The following is a 17,745-nucleotide window of genomic DNA, read 5'->3' as shown; positions in this document are numbered from 1 at the left end:
ACTCAAACACTGAGCCACATCCCCAGCCCTATTTTGTATTTTATTTAGAGACAGGGTCTCACTGAGTTGCTTAGAGCCTTAGCAAATTTGCTGAGGCTGTCTTTGAACTTGCGATCCTCCTGTCTCAGCCATTGGGATGACAGGTGTGGCATGCATATACTTTTAACAGTTTTCTTGTGTTTCCTCTTAATCCAATTTTTAAAATTAAGGTTCTTAAAAGCCAATTCATCTAAGGGCACTTCCAACTTAGTTATCAAAAGCCCTGACACGGGGACTGGGGTTGTGGCTCAGTGGTAGAGTGCTCACCTAGCATGCATGAGGCACTGGGTTCGATCCTCAGCACCACATAAATATAAAGTAAAGACATTGTGTCCACCTAGAACTAAGAAATAAATCTTTTTTTAAAAAATGCCCTGAAATGGCAGAAATGAAAGGTTGTATACATTCTGGATAATGGTAAATCTTTCCATCAACTCTGAAATGAATAAGGGTCATAAAACAAATTGCAGACAAATGTGTCCGTCATTTTAATCAATCATTTTGGATCTGACTTTGGAGCACTTGGTCTTAGCTCTAGTCACCCCCACCCTGCTTGGGAAACACCCCCACCTACTGTGTCCTGCCTGGGGTCAGCAACTCAACTCACTAAAATAAGATTTTTGTTTCTTTTTTAATTTCCTTTTTCTTTTTCTTTTCTTTTCTTTTTTCTTTCTTTCTTTTCTTTTTTTTTTTTTTTTTTTTTTGATACCAGGGATTGAACCTAGGGGCAATTAACCACTGAGCCACATCCCCAGCCCTTTCTAATATTTTATTTAGAGACAGGGTCTCACTGAGTTGCTTAGGGCCTCACTAAATTGCTGAGGCTGGCTTTGAACTCACAATCCTCTTGCCTCAGCCTCCCAAGCCACTGGGAATACAAGCAGGTGTCAATGTTCTTGGCTAAGCTATTTCTTTGATAAGGAGCATTTACTGAATTCCCACCATATACTAGACATATTTGCATACATTGTTTCAGCAACCCTGTGCTGTAGTCATGAACCCAGTGTTTTAGATAGGAAAGCCCAGATTAGGGAGATTAAGTAATGTACCCAGAGTCACAGAGCTATAAGTAGCAGATCTAGGATTTTATGATATAGGGAACATAAAACAAGCACAGGAAACACATAACCACTAATTATGTACACCCCCCCCCCCCCGCGGCCCATTCCAAAGTCTTGAGAGGACAGAGAGTACCAAGTATAGGGAGAGCAGGCTTCTTGGTAGAAAGGCTTGTCTTAAGCTAACACACCACCCACAAGTACCATAGACAGATCTCTCTCAGCTATCCAGAGCCCAGGTCCCTACTGGCCTCAATTAACTGAAACACAGCCAGAGGCTACAAAAGGCAGCAAGAAAGACATTCAAAAAGAGAAAAGAGGGGTCCCAAAGTGTACTGACACCTCATCATTTCCTACTTGCAGCAACCCATGAGGCGGGTGCTGTCATGATTACCAAACGGTGTGGAAACAGAGGCACAGAGAAATTCAAAACCTGTCCCTTGTCACAAAGCCCCTAAGTGACAAGCTAGGATTCAGAGCCGTGGAGACAGCAGAGGAGGGAGGCCCTACAGCTCACACATTTGGCTCACAGAACTGCCCTTCCCTGCTCAGTTCCTCCTGCACACCTTTTCCCCCAGGCCTGTGGAGGGACTCTACAAATTCAATTAGGCCTAACAAGTTAGGATCCTGTGGGAAGGAGCTGTTTCAGGTCACATCCTGGTAGCTGCTAGGAGTGCAATTGATACCTTGTCAGGAAGGGAAGAGATAGGAAGAAAAAAAAAAACTATGAAAAAGCTGACAGGGGAACTCAAAAAGACAAAAGTGTGGCAATTTGGGATAAAGAATACAAAGAGCATCATGGGCACCAAAGCCTAGAATAACTGCTGGTGTAAATAGCTATCAAGTCCCTGAGTCCTGGGGAAACCATAAAGGTTTGCTCCTGACACAAAGAAGTGTGCAGCTGCTACTGTGAGGATGAAAAACTTCAGGTGATTACAGCAGAAACCTTAACCCTGAGGGGACTCAGCCATTGAGAATTCCCCCCGAGTGCTAGTGAATTGAAGTCAAATGATATTTTCATATTCTTATATTCCATAAACATATACACTGGGTACCTATAAATGTGCCAGGAGCTGTGTCAGGCACTGGGATAAACTTATCCCCTGAAGCCGGTGGTTTAGCAAAGGAGTCTGTGAAGTGTCACAGTGAGCAAGGCAGCTCTGCCTCATGTGAGAGGTGTGTGGGGCCAATGGAACCATTTCTTCCTCAAGAAAGTGACATTTAAGCAGAGCCCTAAGCAATGAAAAGAAATCACAACAGACTGTTCTGGAGCCTGCATCTCACCCCAGACTCCAGGTCTGCAGATGTTCCCCTGCTGACACCTGGGGAAAGATGGTGGCAGCACCCATGAGTCCCCTTCTCTGCTGCCTGTGTCCTCACTGCCAGACTCCTGGGGACCATGGCTACCTCTTAGGCTGATCAGCTTGTGCATCCTCTGCCTCTTCTCTTTCCTTTCCTACCAAACCCTGGTGAGACCAAAGGATGTCTTAAAAGACTGCAGGTCATGGAGTTTCTTGACCTTGATCTGACCAACACGGAAGCAGAGGAATGCCCCAAATGACCTTGTAAAGCTCCCCTCTGGTCCCATGATCCAAGAGCCTATGCTTCTCAGCATCAAATGGAGGCTGCCCAGTCTGGAGCCAGCAAAGCAGGCTTTGGAATTTTATTGGAATAAGTTGCTTTTTTTATTTTGTTTTAAAGTAACAGAAATTTAAAGCAAGCCTCCAGCAGCCCCTCCCCCTAGGGAGTCTAGTGCTAAATTGTTCCATCCATGAGCAAAGATGCTTCAGTGGCAGGAATCTGACTCCCCTTTCCCCTAGTTCCAGCTCTGTTCCCAGTGGCCACATGGGAGGAATAGAGATGGGGAGGGCTGCTGGCTGGAAATCAAACCCTGGTGGGGTAGGGCTGCTGGGTGGTGAGAGCAGTCACTGTCTCATTGATGACAGGCATCCTTTTCTCTGTATCTTGGCGCCAGACTCCTACCCGTCAGCTGGTCCTTTGCCCTGGCACCAAGCTGTCACCATCTCTATCTATGGAGAGATGATAACTCCAAGAGGGAGATCCGGCCAGGCCGAAACTTCCTAGTACAGAGTTAGGATTTGAACCCAAGACCCTAGACCTCTGGCTTCTGCTCTTGGGCTCAAACACCTCCCCTTTGATATTTAATATGTGGAGTTCAGACCCTGAGGAAGGTGTTGCTAGCCTTTGTTAGAAAAAGGTCCTCCTCTGGGTAAATGCAGCCTTGCAGGTGTGAAGCTTAGCAAGTAGAGTCTGGGCCAGATTTCAGCTCTGCTCCCCCCGCCCCACCCCCATGGCTGGGGTTTCTGTGCAAGCTGCAACCTGTCCAGTCATCCATGACACCCTACCGGAAGGCCCTCCATTGAGTCTCCAGCCACCTTCCCCAAGTGGTGTGTCCTTAGGATTCCAGGTAGGGCTGTAACCCCAAAGTGAACTTTGCAGAAGGTTCGTATCCCAGGCTCCAGCAGCCTGTAGGGGCGCGTTGTCCCCTACTGCCTTCCTTCCCGCCAGCTTTGATGTGCCTAATGCTTCCCTGGTGAGCTCATCCCAGCCCAGGTGGTTCCAATAGAAGGCATTAGGAGGGGGCCATTTGATCCCCCCCTTGGAAGACACCCGCCTTTCTCTTGCCATTCTGACCCTCTGATCTCCCCCAACCTAGGTGTCCCTCGGAGGTGCCCAGGAGCCATGTCCCACAGGCCTGTACACCCACAGTGGCGAGTGCTGCAAAGCCTGCAATGTGGGGGAGGGCGTGGCCCAGCCCTGCGGAGCCAACCAGACTGTGTGTGAGCCCTGCCTGGACAGTGAGTACGGGTGGTGGCCAGGAGAGCAACCCAGGGGAGCCTGAGCGCTCTGCCTCCTCGTGGGGGCCCCTGCCCACCACTGTAGAGCAGAGAGGAGATGCTGAGACTGGGTGAGGGAAATGTACTGAGGGAGGAGGGAGGCCTGGTGGGGGACCCCCGGGGGGTGTTCCTTCCCAGCTTCTAAGCAGAGAGGCTGGTAGAAGAGTGTGGCCAGGCATCCAAGAGAAGCTGATGCTAAGACCAGCTAAAAATAACTTCTGCACTGCAGAATCAATGGCTGCAACTTACCCTCCATGTATGGGGGTTGGGGGGAGGATCAAATCCTGGCTGCTCTGGAGACTGACCTTGGGGGATCCTGGGAAGGTGTGATGCCTCCCTCCCCCACAATGTTTCTCCAGCTTTGACCAAGGAAGCAGAGCTTCCCTGAGGCAGCAGGGATGGGGGCTGGAGGCTCCAATGATGGCCTGGGGCGGGGGGCAGGGGAGTAGGGCACTGTGGCCATTCCTTCCTGGAACTTCCCTCAGGAGGAAAGAGAACCCTTTTTCCCGGGGCTGCTGGATGAGAGAGACAGAGGGATAATGGGTCTAGGTCCCTTGGCCCTAGTCTTGTCCAGGGTCTGAATTCTGTGCCATTTTGAGTCAGAAGTCTGAGTCTGTATTGGATACCCCTGTGCTCAGTGACTGCCTTGGGCCCACAGACTCAAGGACCATTTCCTATCTGCTGCCAATTAGATCCTCCTGTCTTCTTGGCATTAATTACTGAACCACATCCCCAGCCTTTTTTTTTTTAATATATATATATGTTTTATTTAGAGACAGGTTCTTGCTAAGTTATTTAGGGCCTTGCTAAGTTGCTGAGGCTGGCTTTGAACTCATAATCCTCCTGCCTCAGCCTCCTGAGCCACTGGGATTACAGGCATGTGCCACTGCAGGGGACCTCCCCTTACTTTTTAAACTCCCTGGGAACAAGGGTACAGAGCTGGGACCTCTAAGGCCATCTGCTGGCTAGTCTGACCTTGGGATGCCACCTCCCCTGCTCTATCTTCCAGGCAACTCCTGTGTTCCCCTGAACACACTATCTTTCCATTACCGTGCTTATGAATTCTGTGATCCTCAAGTTCCATCCCCAGCACAGGGACACCCGACCTGGGTGGGAAGGCTTTGCCACCTTGCCATCTGGCACCTTCCCTAACCCTGGTCAAACACAGTGGGTCTCCATTCCAGGGCAGGGTTAGTCACATGGGTGTCCTAGAACAGCCAAAGTCTGCCTCTCTCTCATTGCCTACACACCAGCCTAGTGCTCTCCTCTCTGGACCCATCCCCTAGGATGGGACCCCACTTCCTTCTGTAGGGGATCAGAAGAGGTCAGGTGGGGACAGGACCGGGAAGTCCGGGGTCTTTGTGAAGGGAGCAGAGGCAGTTCAGAGACATTGCAGGAACCTTCCCATCCTCCCGGCCCTTCTTCCCCTCCCTCCACCCCCTGCCTCCTCCAGCTGTGTTAACAGGCTGCCTTTACAAGCCCACTTTATGGGATGGAAACCCCAGTGGACTTTCCCTCTACCCTCAAAACGTTTCTACAAGGAAACCTATTAAGCCCTTGCCTTCATGCTGTGCCAAAAAAGACCACATTTTTCACACCACCTAAAGCCCTCTCCCAGGAGTTTTCTGCTGATTTCTGTGTTTTACCAGGAGCAGGGCTCTCCTCCTCCTCTCCAGTGTGACTAGAACCTGCCCCCACCTACTGCCAGATAGGACCCTCTTATGTGTACACATGGGACATCCTGCCTTGAGGTTAGAAGTCCTTTCTGCTACCTGCCACCCAAATTCACTGAACTTATCACTGCCCACCCACAGGACCCAACCTTATAGGATCCCTGCTATGTATAAAGTGCTTTTACCATGGGGCTTCATTTATTCCTCACTACAACCCTTTGCATGGAGATATTATTCCCTATTTTATAGAGAAAGAAAAAATCTCAGAGAGGTTAAGTAAAACACCCAGAGTCACACAGCTAATAACTGAAGGAAGCAAGTTTGAATCAGATCTTCCTGCTTCCCAGGAAGAGAAACACAGGGTTCCTCTGGGGGAACTGATTGGAAACTAAAGTATCCCCACTGGCTCTTTCCCTCCATCCATTCTTCTCTCTCCTGTCCCAAGTGAAAGTGTCTGTTTCACTTCTCTCCAGATTTTCTTTTCTTGTGTCCCCATCCCTGATCTAAGATATGATTCTGCGCTGCACCCAGTCTCTTGATGCCTTTGGGTGATATTGAGACCCGGCCTCCAGCGGGTACCCATTTCCCTCCCATAGCCTTTCTACTTTTGCTTCCATATTCTGAGGACTCTGTCCCTCCCTGATTCTGGGTTCCTCAATCTATGCTCTCCCTACCCTTGGAATCAGGATAGGTGCTCCTGGATTCAAACTGGCACAGAGTTCTCCACCCAGCTCCACCCCTACCCCCACACAAGGAGGCAAGTATCCTGGCACACCCCACCTCCTCTTATTCTGAAGCTCACATCCATTTGTTAAGTGAGCGTTAGTCAAGAGTGAGTTTGGAAACCTCCCTTTACGCCAGCTAAAAGGGTGGAGGACCGTATAGGCAAGTCCTTCTTGCTTTTTAACTCCAATCCCTCCTGCTGTATTTGAACTTTCTTGCTTAGAGTGCCATCCCCACCCTCAAGAACCAAGCCCGTGCATGGGTGGGAAATTCCACTGTCTAACCCTAGTCACTCCCAGCATGCCACACCTGAGCCCCCACCTGCGGAGAGGGATGGAAGGGCAATTGAAGCACAGGCTCCCCAGTGGAAGGCCTGTCCTGCTTGGGCTGGGTTCACAGCCTAACTCTGGCCTGCGGGGAGGGCTGGGTGGGAACCAGGCTCAGATAATGCTTTAATCATGCTGGGAAGAAGAGATACAGGGCTGAGAACTCTCTAAGATGATTTGCCAAGGAATTTACAGGCACCAGCTGGGTTACCAGGTGACTCCTCAGGGCCAGCGCTTCTGAGCCCTGGAGGATGGGGCTCCTGGCCCTTTTCCCAGTCCCTGTCACCAGCTTTCTAGGGCTAGGATCAGGGTCTCTAGGGAAGAGGGTGGGAATCGATAAAGGGAAGAACTCAGAACTAGAGAGTTAAGCACCTGGCCGGCGATGGAGAGGGAGGGACTCCAGATCCTGCATCCCAAGTGCCCAAAGAGCAGATGACTAAGTTTAGTATCCATTGCTTCCCTTCCGGTTCCCCCGACCCTCAGGTGTGACGTTCTCCGACGTGGCGAGTGCCACCGAGCCGTGCAAGCCGTGCACGGAGTGCGTGGGCCTGCAGAGCATGTTGGCGCCGTGCGTGGAGGCCGACGACGCCGTGTGCCGCTGCGCCTATGGCTACTACCAGGACGAGATCACCGGCCTCTGCGAGGCGTGCAGCGTTTGCGAGGCAGGCTCGGGCCTCGTGTTCTCTTGCCAGGGCAAGCAGAACACCGTGTGCGAGGAGTGCCCTGATGGCACGTACTCCGACGAGGCCAACCACGTGGACCCGTGCCTGCCCTGCACCGTGTGCGAGGACACCGAGCGCCAGGTCCGCGAGTGCACGCGCTGGGCAGACGCCGAGTGCGAGGGTGAGCGCAGGTCGCGAGTGGTGCTGGGGGAGTCTCGAGAAGGGCGCCCTCTGGAGGTCGCGAGGGGCCCCGCCTGGTCTTCTAGGGCAGGCTTGTGACCTCCAGCCAACAGGCACCCTCCCCAGCCTCAGTCCCTCCTGTGACCTGAGGGAGGAGGTGATTCCGATCCTATCTCACCGCAGAACCCCTTTCACTATTTTCTTCTTTGGGCACAGTGTTGGGAAAGCCAGCATTCTCATCTTCTAGGGCGCAGTTACTACATTGTAACTCGTGTTCTGGGACCTCATTCATCTGTGGCTGCCGGCCAGTAATTGGATGGGCAGCAGACAGTGGCTGGAAGGGGGCCACCGCCTTCAGAGTCCAAAACAGGGCATGTTCCGCGCTGAGGCAGGCTTTCTGAACTGGAAACTGGAGTTGGGACCCTTTGGCTGTGAGTCCTGGGCTAGGTCCATGGTGGCTTTTGGCTCTGGGACCTGGGATAGAATTCACCCTGACACCTCAGGGAGGTCACTCCTGTCTCTGGACCTCAGTCTTCTCACTGGCCTATGGTTGCCAGGGTCACTGAAGGTTAGGGAACACTTGGTGAGGGTGGCCCACTTCATCTTATTGTGTCCGGGGGCACCCAACAGTCCCTGTGGCGGTTTTCTGAAGGTTGAGATTGAATACAGAGAATAATAAGATCATGGAGGAAGGAGTTCTGTGGCAGAAAAAAGGGTTCTGAGGCAGGCATGGGGTGTGGAAGTCTGTGGACAAGGTAGGGTACAAACAGAGGGGAGCTGGGTGTGCCCGCCTTGGCCAGGTCTGGGGCCTTAAGGAGATAGGAGGAGGAAGCACCCTGGGAATCAGGGCAGAACTGTTTTGTTGGTAACGTTCACCGCAGGGGGAGATGGGAGGCTTTTCCATTGCCAAGAGAGATTGGCAGTGCCTTTACATTGTTTCCATCATCCTGTGGCCACGCACCCATTAAGCTGCTTCCCCTAGAGAGCTAACCTCAGGTTGCCCTCACTCTGAGCAGCAACACAGTGTCTCCTCCAGCTGGATGGGAGAGAGCTAGCTGGGGCTCCCATCCATTGGATGAGGCAGGCAGGGGCCCAGCACCAAGTTCCCAGCTGGGGCAGAGGAGAGTCCCAACTTCAGAATTCCCAGTCAGATGGGAGCTGGGCACCCTGGCCCCAGGGAGACTCCATTCTGACCAGGACTCGGACATACCCAGTACTCTGGGAGGACTGCCGGGGATTCGTGAGCTCCCCAGGGAGGAGGGTGGAGAAGGACCTCAGTCTTCTCACTGAGCGGTTAAAATGGGAAGAGGCAGGGAATGTGTTTGCAGCTTTCTTCATGAGGGAGGCAGGTGAAGGAGGATTGGGGTGGAGACCCCAGGGTGGTTCTGGTGGAGACTGCCAGGGGTCAGGAGACAGGCAGCTGGCAGCTGGCTCTAGGCAGAGCAGGGAGCGTTTCTGCAGCCAGGCAGCAGGCCACTGGGCAGCACAGTTCCATGGGCAAGTCTGGGCTAGCAGCGGGGATAGTCCAGGGTGCGGTTAGAGCCAAGAAAGGTGACAGTGGGAGGAGGGGTGAGCTCTGCCTTTTGGGGCATTCACAGCGTCCTCCCAGATGCCATCTGGCTTTCCCGGCCTTGAAGGGAGCGGGTACCCCTGAGGGGTATATTTACCCCTGTCCTGGCCCCCTTTCAGCTCCGGCCTCTGCAGGGTTAAATGTTAACTCCAGGGCAGAGGGTCCATTTCAGGAAATGGAACTTGATTCTCGGCTGGGTTACCCCCTCCCCTCCAGTACACCACGCTTTCCTGCCTAGACATTTCAGGTATCAACAAGGTGACTCACCCACCCTCAGGGCAGAAGTCTCCCTGTGAAGTTTAGGAAGAGGTAACCTGGTCCCTCCTTCCACCCCCAAGTCTGATAGCTTCAATTCTGGAAATGGCTGTCAGGACCTGCCAAGGGCTCTGTGGGTTGGAATGCTAGTGGACTGGCCACATCTGGATCTCATCCCCCACCCCCATCATGAGGGACCCCAGAGGTGAGGGGAAAGGCCCCAGGCATTCAGCTCTGTCTTTAGCCTGGCCTGCCCCTTGACTGCCCCCTCTCGGCTACTCTTGTCTCTGTAAGGGCCTGGTTCACCCCCCAGCCCCACCCATGCCCCTTCAGCCTCTGGGTCCCGGGTATCCATCCGAGCTGAGCTAGATCTGCAGCCTCTGGGTTCCAGCTGCCACCCAGTCTGCCCAGTCCCTTAACAGGTTATGAGAAGACCCTCCCCAGTCTAGTACCCTGTCTGGGGCTCCCAGAAGAGGGGCTGTGTCTTCTCCACTTCCCACCCCTCCTCCCTCCACCCACTCCCAGGACTGGGTGGGGGAGGGGTGGGGTGGAGCAGCAGATGGCAACCCTGTCCCCACTGCCAGTCAAATGGATCCCAAACTCACATCTGGAGGCCTTACCCCGGAGAAGGTGCTGAAAATGAGGACCTTTGAAGCATCTTGGTCTTGAGCCTAGGAGGCCTAGAAGACTGGCGGACAGCTTAGACTCCAACTTGGGTGGGCACACTGGGGGCTGGGAGGGGCTGAGCTGGGAAGCAGGTGCCCTCGCTTTCACCCTGTTGGCATGCCCTGTCTGTTTTTGTTCCCTGCCCCAGGCGTGGGAAGTGAGGATGGATGGGGTAGGTACCTTCGCCCAGACAAGTACCCCCAGGCCATTCAGAGCTACAACCCCTAGCACGGCCCCTGGATGGGGGGTAGAATGGAAAGTCCCACCCACTGTTGCCAGGAGGTGCCAAGGCCCCTGCCAGGGAGGCTGGCAATACCTAGTTGGCATGAGAAGGCCTAAGTGGGTGGCTGGGCACAGTCTCTCTCCCCTAGAGCAGTGGACAGTACCTGCCTTGCAGGCCTCGATCTACCAGCGCCTGCTTCCTGCCAAGGAGGGTCCTGGATATCTGACACAGTCTTCCCTGGGTGGCAGGGCCAGGCGGTATGGGAACAGGGCAGGAATCAGGCTACTCACTGACAAAGGGCTGCTAGGAGGGAAGCAAGCCAGCTGCACTCCACCCCCAGTCCAGGCCTGAGAGACAGGAAGCTGAGCGTGCCCCTCTGGGACGTGCAACTCTCTGACCAGGCCTGAGTGCCCTTGTCCCTCCTTAGGGCTGTGGTCATCTAGACACTCTGGGGCCGGCTTGAGGTTTCCCTATGGCTCAGGCATCTTTGCATGTTTGCCCCACACCAGGCTACAGGGTGCTCAGGAGGGGCAGAATAGAGGTCTAGGTCCACCGCCCAAGATGGAAGGGAGCTTAGAGACCATTCCTAATAATAGTCCCATACTCTAGATGGGGAAATTGAGGTCCCACCAGGGACAGAGCTGATAGGGATCCCGGTCTCCTGGCTTGTAGCTCTCGCTGTCCTCCACCAGCATGACATCATGCACAACTCCCAGCTCCCAATCTGGAGCACAACAGCTTAGTGCCCGAGCACCCAGAACCTGGGGGTGAGACCTCAGGAAGAAGCAATGGAGTGGGCCAGACCTGAGGGGAAGGGTCTGGAGGGGAGAGGGCCTTCATCCTGCGCCCTTTTCCTCTAGAGATCCCTGGTCGTTGGATTACACGGTCCCCGCCCCCGGAGGGCTCAGACAGCATGGCCCCCAGCACCCAGGAGCCCGAGGTCCCTCCAGAACAAGACATCATAGCCAGCACGGTGGCAGATGTGGCGACCACAGTGATGGGCAGCTCCCAGCCCGTGTTGACCCGAGGCACCACTGACAAGCTCATCCCTGTCTACTGCTCCATCCTAGCTGCTGTGGTTGTGGGTCTCGTGGCCTATATTGCCTTCAAGAGGTAAGAGGGGCACCAAGGGGACAGAAAGCAAGGACATTTGTCCTCAAGGAGGGCTTTTCCCTTTCCTTGACCTGAAAACGCACACCCTTTTGAGGGGGGGGGTAACTGAGGATTGAACTCAGGTGTGCTCAACCATTGAGCCACATCCCCAGGGTTTTTTTTGTTTTTTTTTTTTTGAGACAGGGTCTTGCTAAGTTGTTTAAGGCCTTGCTAAGATGCTGAGGCTGGCCTCAAACTTATGATCCTCCTTTCTCAGCCTCCCAAATCGCTGGGATTACAGGCATGCACCATGGTGCTGGCACGTGAACCCTTTTGGCTCAACCCCAAAGCAGGCTCACCCTTATTCACCCACCACTGTCCCACTACGGGACATGGTAGGTCAGGAGGGTGAGGAAAAAATATGCCCTGTGTTGTCCTGGCTCCAACCACCCCCACCCCACTCCCAAGCTGTTCCCTTCCTTCCCTGACTCCCCTCAACTCCAACTGCTTGTGTCCTTATTTCTCAATCCCGCTCACCCCAAAGCTACCTGGGTATGCCTGTGTGTGTCTCTTCCCTTTCTTATGTCACCCTTGGGCTCCTATGGCCCATATCCAGGAACCTAGGATGAACAAGGACTCCTGGAAAGCATTAAATATATTTTCCATTTTTAAAAAATGTTGTTTTGTAGTTGTAAATAGACGGAATGCCTTTATTTTATTTGTTAATTTTTACGTGGTGCTGAGGATCAAACCCTGATTCCTGATTCCTGCCCCATGCATACTAGGCAAGCGCTTTGCCACTGAGCTACAACCCCAGCCCTATTTTCCATTTTTTCAGGTTTGTTTACAAAACTGCAAAAAAGACCAATATCTTTTTTTTTCCCTCATGGAACTGGAGTTGGAACCCAGGACCTCCCTCATGCTCAGCAAGCTTTTCCCCACTGGGCTCCTTCCCAACCCCAACCCCCACCCCCAGACCAGTATGTTCTAAAACAAAGAGTAACCCCCGCCTCCATTATCTCCCCCAATCTTACTCCTCTCTTCTCTGGAATCTGTTTGGAATGTACCCTTTCCAACCATTTTCTGTGCATTTTGTTTATATAAATACATATATATATATATATATATATATATATATATATATATATATATATATAAAAAGTGTGGACAATTTTTCTCAGCNATATATATATATATATATATATATATATATATATATATATATATATATAAACTTCTTAAAATTGCATGTAAACACATAGGGTTTTTGATTAAAAAAAAAAAAAAAAGCCCCAGGGGATCACACTATTCATAGTCTATGAGATACTTTTTCACTCCGTCCTCCTCAGGAGAACTTTCCTTGGGACATAGATTATCTGGACATTTGGAACCACACATCCGATAATCTGGATGGACATTGTTTAGTCATTTTCCTCCTGATGGACATTGGGTTTGTTTTTGGGTTTTTGTTATTGCTTATAAGTACAGAGGAGATCCTTGGACATATCATTGCTCACATGTGGGAGTATTTTAGAAGGGTAGATTGGGAAAAGTGGAATTTCTGGAAAGTTGTTTATGAGCCCCATGGATTCCTGAATGTTTGTTGCCCACTTGCAAAATGTCCCCTACCCATACGGAGCTTTTCCTGTGTGCAGGGGGTGTAGATATGTAAGGCAACAAGACACTGTGGGGGCCTTCCATGCCCCCCAGGCCCCTCCCCACACATCAGGGTACCTTGGCTGCACTGGCTAGTCCAGCCACTCACTCTGAGACCTGGCCTGTTCCCTGGCTCCAGGTGGAACAGCTGTAAGCAGAATAAGCAGGGTGCTAACAGCCGGCCTGTGAACCAGACGCCCCCACCTGAAGGAGAAAAACTCCACAGTGACAGTGGCATCTCTGTGGACAGCCAGAGCCTGCATGACCAGCAGCCCCACACGCAGACGGCCTCAGGCCCTGGTAAGTGTCAGGGCAGGGCAGGGCAGGCGCAACTGAGGCAGGACACCGGGCATGATGGAGATTAGCTATAGGAGGGGCTGGCTAAACTGCTAAACTGCCTTTGCAGAAGCCTGGGAGAGGCTGGGAGAGGGGAATGGGAAAGAGAGGTCTTTTCCAACGGGGCATCTTGGGAAATGGAGGCTTTTACTAGCTGAACATTCAGACTCATCAAGCTAATTGTCCCCCCTGGGGGCTAATTACTGCCCAAAGTAGCTGCAATTAGCCTCCTGCCCTGGACTTCTGGGGAACAAGTGGTTAAGTATGTACCCTAATTAGTGGCCCACAGCCGGACTCCAGGACACTCGCTGCAGTTGTCTGGAGCTGAGGAGCCCCGTCTCCTGCTCTGCCTTGGGCTCTACTTTGGTTAATTGCGGGGTGGGGGGGGTGTAGGGGGCAGGGGAGCTATGGGTGAGGGAGGGACGGTGAGTCAGCATCCCCCAGCCCCCACCTGGTCCTGCCTCCTTCAACGAACTCATCTTGGCCATCCCTCTGCCTCTTGCCCCAGATTGTGGTGAGAATGTCTTGGGCCCACTGGGGCGGGGTCGGGGGCAGGACCTGACTTCTCTGGGTTCTTGGCAGCACTCAAGGGTGATGGAGGCCTCTACAGCAGCCTGCCCCCAGCCAAAAGGGAGGAGGTGGAGAAGCTGCTCAACGGCTCTGCTGGGGACACCTGGAGGCACCTGGCAGGCCAGCTGGGCTACCAGCCTGAGCACATAGACTCCTTCACCCACGAGGCCTGCCCCGTCCGTGCCCTGCTTGCCAGCTGGGCCGCCCAGGACAGCGCGACGCTCGATGCCCTCTTGGATGCCCTGCACCGCATCGAGCGACCTGACATTGCGGAGAGCCTGTGCAGCGAGTCCACGGCCACGTCCCCTGTGTGAGCCCACCAGGGAGTCCCTGCCCTGCCCCCATGTTCTGAGGATGGATGCTCCAGCCAACCCCCATGGAGCCCATCCCCCCTGGGGTGGGCCAGCCTGGCAGAGCTGAGCTCCTCTGGGCAGGGCCTCGAGCCCAGGCCCCCAAACCACAGCCCTGTCGCTGCTCCTGTGTGGCCCCCTCGCTTCTGATCATATTCCCTCTCAAGCAAGAGAAGGGAGCCTCCCCACCCCTGCCTCTCGCCATCTTGGGCCTTCTCCTTCCTTCTCCCCACTGCTGGGTGGGCCAGCCCCTCCCACCTAGCAGGTGTCCTATCTGGGGGTCTGACGCCAGGGATGGTATTGGCAGTGGTGACAAGCCCCCAGAGACTCAGAAAGAGGTACTAAGGAACCAGAGCCATGGACTCTACACTGTGAACTTGGGGAACGAGGGAGCATTCTAGTGGCCTAAACCCCTCCAACCCTCCTGCTCCTCCCTTCTGGCCTAAGAGAAAGAGGATCAGAGAGTCCTGTCTGTGCTGGAAGCAGGTTTGAAAGCCAGTCCACCCCCTTCCTTTTACACATAGGCCCAGAGAGGCAGAGACTTCCCAAAGCACCCAGCAATGGTGAGGTCAAATACAGGCTGACACTATCCTCTTGAAATGAGGGACCTTAGGTTTTTCTTGAGGCTGGGTGAGGGGGATCAGGTGACCTTCAGGGAAATGTCTTGACGCCAAGTTCATTCTAGCCTCCACCATCTCCAGGCCCCTAACCCCTGTGGAGATGGATGCCTGCCCTCAGCTGGCCCACTGACATCCTGATGGAGTCAGGTCTGGGGCTGGGGAAAGGGGTTCCACCTCCCTCTTCCTGTTCCCACTCAGGCTTATCCATGGGAAGTGGCCTTAGTATATTGGTGCCCTCTGCCCTGGCACAGACCTGGAGCCAACACTGGCCCCTAGAATCAGCCCTAGGGGTCAAGGACTAAGGACCCCCCACTTCGCATTGTGAGTGTGCACAGGAGTACGCATGCGCACGCGCACATGCACACCGGGGATGGGTCATTTTGCTTTTCTCCACAAGTTTTTTCTCTCGGGCCGAGACTGAATTCTGTCAGGACCATTGCCAGAGAAGCAGGAGAGGGAGCTGAGCTCTGCTGGGGCGGTCTTCCTTCGCCCCCAGGTTTGGCGGGCCATGGACCGACCGACCGCTGAGGCTTGAGCTGGCGTCTGTCTGCCAAGGGCCTGTGCGTGGAGGAATGCACCCCATCCTCCCCTTTCCAAAGCACGGGTTTGGCTGGGCCCAGAAGCTTGCAGTGAAGAAAAGTGGGCCAGTGGGGGTTAGGATACAAGAAGGGACACAGTGGGACCGGGAGGACCCTGTGAGGGAATGTTTTCCTTAGCATAGCCAGAAAGGGACCACAAAGTCTCACTGACGTCTTACCCCCTCCCTGGCCTTTTGTGTTTTGCTTGCTGTTGGAATGAGTGCAGCTCCCCCTATATTTAGCATGAAGGAGCCCCAGGCAAGGTGTGTTCGGACCGCCACCCCTCCCTCATCCAGGGTTCTCCCAACCCTGCGTAAGGGACTAGGAGCATTGCACGTGATGGCATTTCGTCGACCTTAATCTGCGATGAGAGGAGGGACCCCACCTGCTGGCCCCTCACCTGAGCACCTGGGGAGTGGGACAGTCCGAATGTATTTATTTTCCTCCCCAGCGGCAGGGGAGAGGGTGGGGAGCCGCGAGTATGTTTTAGCATGTGTTGGTTCTGGAGCCCCTCCTGCCTCCCTTTGGGCTGGGATTAAACCCTTTTGACCCTACAGCTGGGGACTGAGCTCCAGACCCCCCCCCCCCCCCCGTCACCCTCCCTGTCACCTCCTCTTTGCATCCTGTGTAATCATTTCTTGGGCCCTCCTGAAACCTACACCTAAAACATAAGTGATGAGCATTAAATAGCAAAGAGAAAAAAATATATATAGTGCAAAGAGATTTTCTGGGAATCCCCGTGGTTTGAGTTGGTTGGGGCTGTGGGATGTCTGGGGCCCCGGGCATCATTTCTAACTCAGTGAATTCCTCTCCTACTTTTTCCTCCAAGAAATTGGGGGCGGGGGCGGGGGGGTGGCTTTATCAGGAATCCAGCAAGCTCACATATACAGCCCTGAAGCTCATTTAAGTGGGGGTGGGGAGGAGTAGAGGCCCTTCGCCCCCAGACTGTAGAGAGGGAAAGTAAAAATGGCCATACAGGAAGCTGGCCAAGCTGTGAACTTGACCAGATGTCAGAAGTGAAACTGACCACAGGAGAGCCAGGGGCTTGCTAAGAAGGCCAGGTCACAACCTCACAGCTCCCAGCCACCCACGTGGCCTGTGAGACACGCACACACAGAATCTGGCTCCAGATGGCCTGGTGGGAGGCTGGCTGGCCTGGCCTGGAGTCAGACAGGCAGGTCCCTCCCTCCTGGCTCTCCTGGGCAGGTCCTAACCCCAGGCTGCTGCCTGCCTGGCTGTGGGACCTGCCTGGCTCAGACCTGGGAGCTCCTGGGGCTATAGGGTTCCTGGTCCCAGGCCTGTGCCCCACTTGAAGCTGGCTGGGCAGGTGGTCAGAACTGCTTGGTCTCTGCTGTTGTTTGTCCAGGTCCTCTCATGGGACTGGCTGTGGTCATAGGGAAAGGCTATAGGAATCTTGTTCTTCCCAGGAAGAACAACACAGCCTTCCTGATTTCCAGATCCAAGGAGAGGGGCCAGCAAGGCCCAGCCAAGGGGTGGAGGGGAAGGCTTTTGTCTCCCACCTCAGCCACACTGAGACAGTGGTGAGGAAGACATGGGTGTGGCAGGCAGGGACTCAGAGGACCGAAGAGAAATGATCCTGGTACTTGGAAAGCCCCTGGTGTGATGGGAGTCTCTGTCTTGAGGGAGCCTCCTGTCTGATGGAGGAGGCAGTCTCAGACCTGAGGATATTTCTGATCTGATGAGAGCGGCACAACTCCTGTCCTTAGAGAGACCCACTTTCAGATGAAAGAAATAGTCATCGCCCTGAAGGAGCCTCTTGTTTGGTAGGAATGGCCAGATGCTGACTGGTGGAGTAAAGTGATACAAACCCTGCCTGTACCTTTCCATTTTAGTGCTGAGGATTGAACCCTGGGGTGCCTCATCACTGAGCTACATCCATGTGCAGCTCTGTTTGTTATTTTTAAATTTTGAAACAGGGTCTTGGCTAAGTTGCTCAGGGCCTCGCCAAGTTGCTGAAGTTGGCCTTGAACTTGTGATCATCATCCTGCCTCAGCCTCCCCAGTTGCTGGGATTACAGGCAAGGCACTGCAGTTCAGCTTATTTATTATTTTATTTATTTTGAGATGGGGATCTTGCTATGTTGCTCAGGCTGGCCTTGAACTCCTGGGCTCAAGTAATCCTCCTGCCTTGGTCTCCCAAGTTGCTAGGCACACACACCAACAAGCCCAAATTATGATTGGACATTCTTTAGGAGGATAGAGAACAGACAGGCCCTGGGTGATGTGCACTGCCATATTAGGGTGATTGGGGGTCCCAGTCCAGACCTACCCACACCCAGGGTCAGGGAAG

At 53.5% G+C, this 17,745-nt stretch overlaps 1 protein-coding gene across 1 annotated transcript; it reads left to right on the top strand.

The window, feature by feature from the left end:
- Positions 1-3,756: 3,756 nt before the first annotated feature.
- Positions 3,757-16,141, top strand: Ngfr (nerve growth factor receptor). Its single transcript, XM_015495507.2, has 5 exons — positions 3,757-3,916; positions 7,161-7,520; positions 11,094-11,346; positions 13,121-13,281; positions 13,900-16,141. Exons 2-5 carry the CDS (start codon positions 7,235-7,237, stop codon positions 14,199-14,201), a joined length of 1,002 nt encoding a protein of 333 aa, XP_015350993.1. The 5' UTR covers positions 3,757-3,916; positions 7,161-7,234; the 3' UTR covers positions 14,202-16,141.
- The last annotated feature ends 1,604 nt before the right edge of the window (positions 16,142-17,745 follow it).

Source organism: Marmota marmota, unplaced genomic scaffold, assembly GCF_001458135.2.
Source record: "Marmota marmota marmota unplaced genomic scaffold, marMar, whole genome shotgun sequence".
NCBI classification, from domain to species: Eukaryota; Metazoa; Chordata; class Mammalia; order Rodentia; family Sciuridae; genus Marmota; species Marmota marmota.
This window is presented reverse-complemented; position numbering and strand designations above follow the sequence as displayed.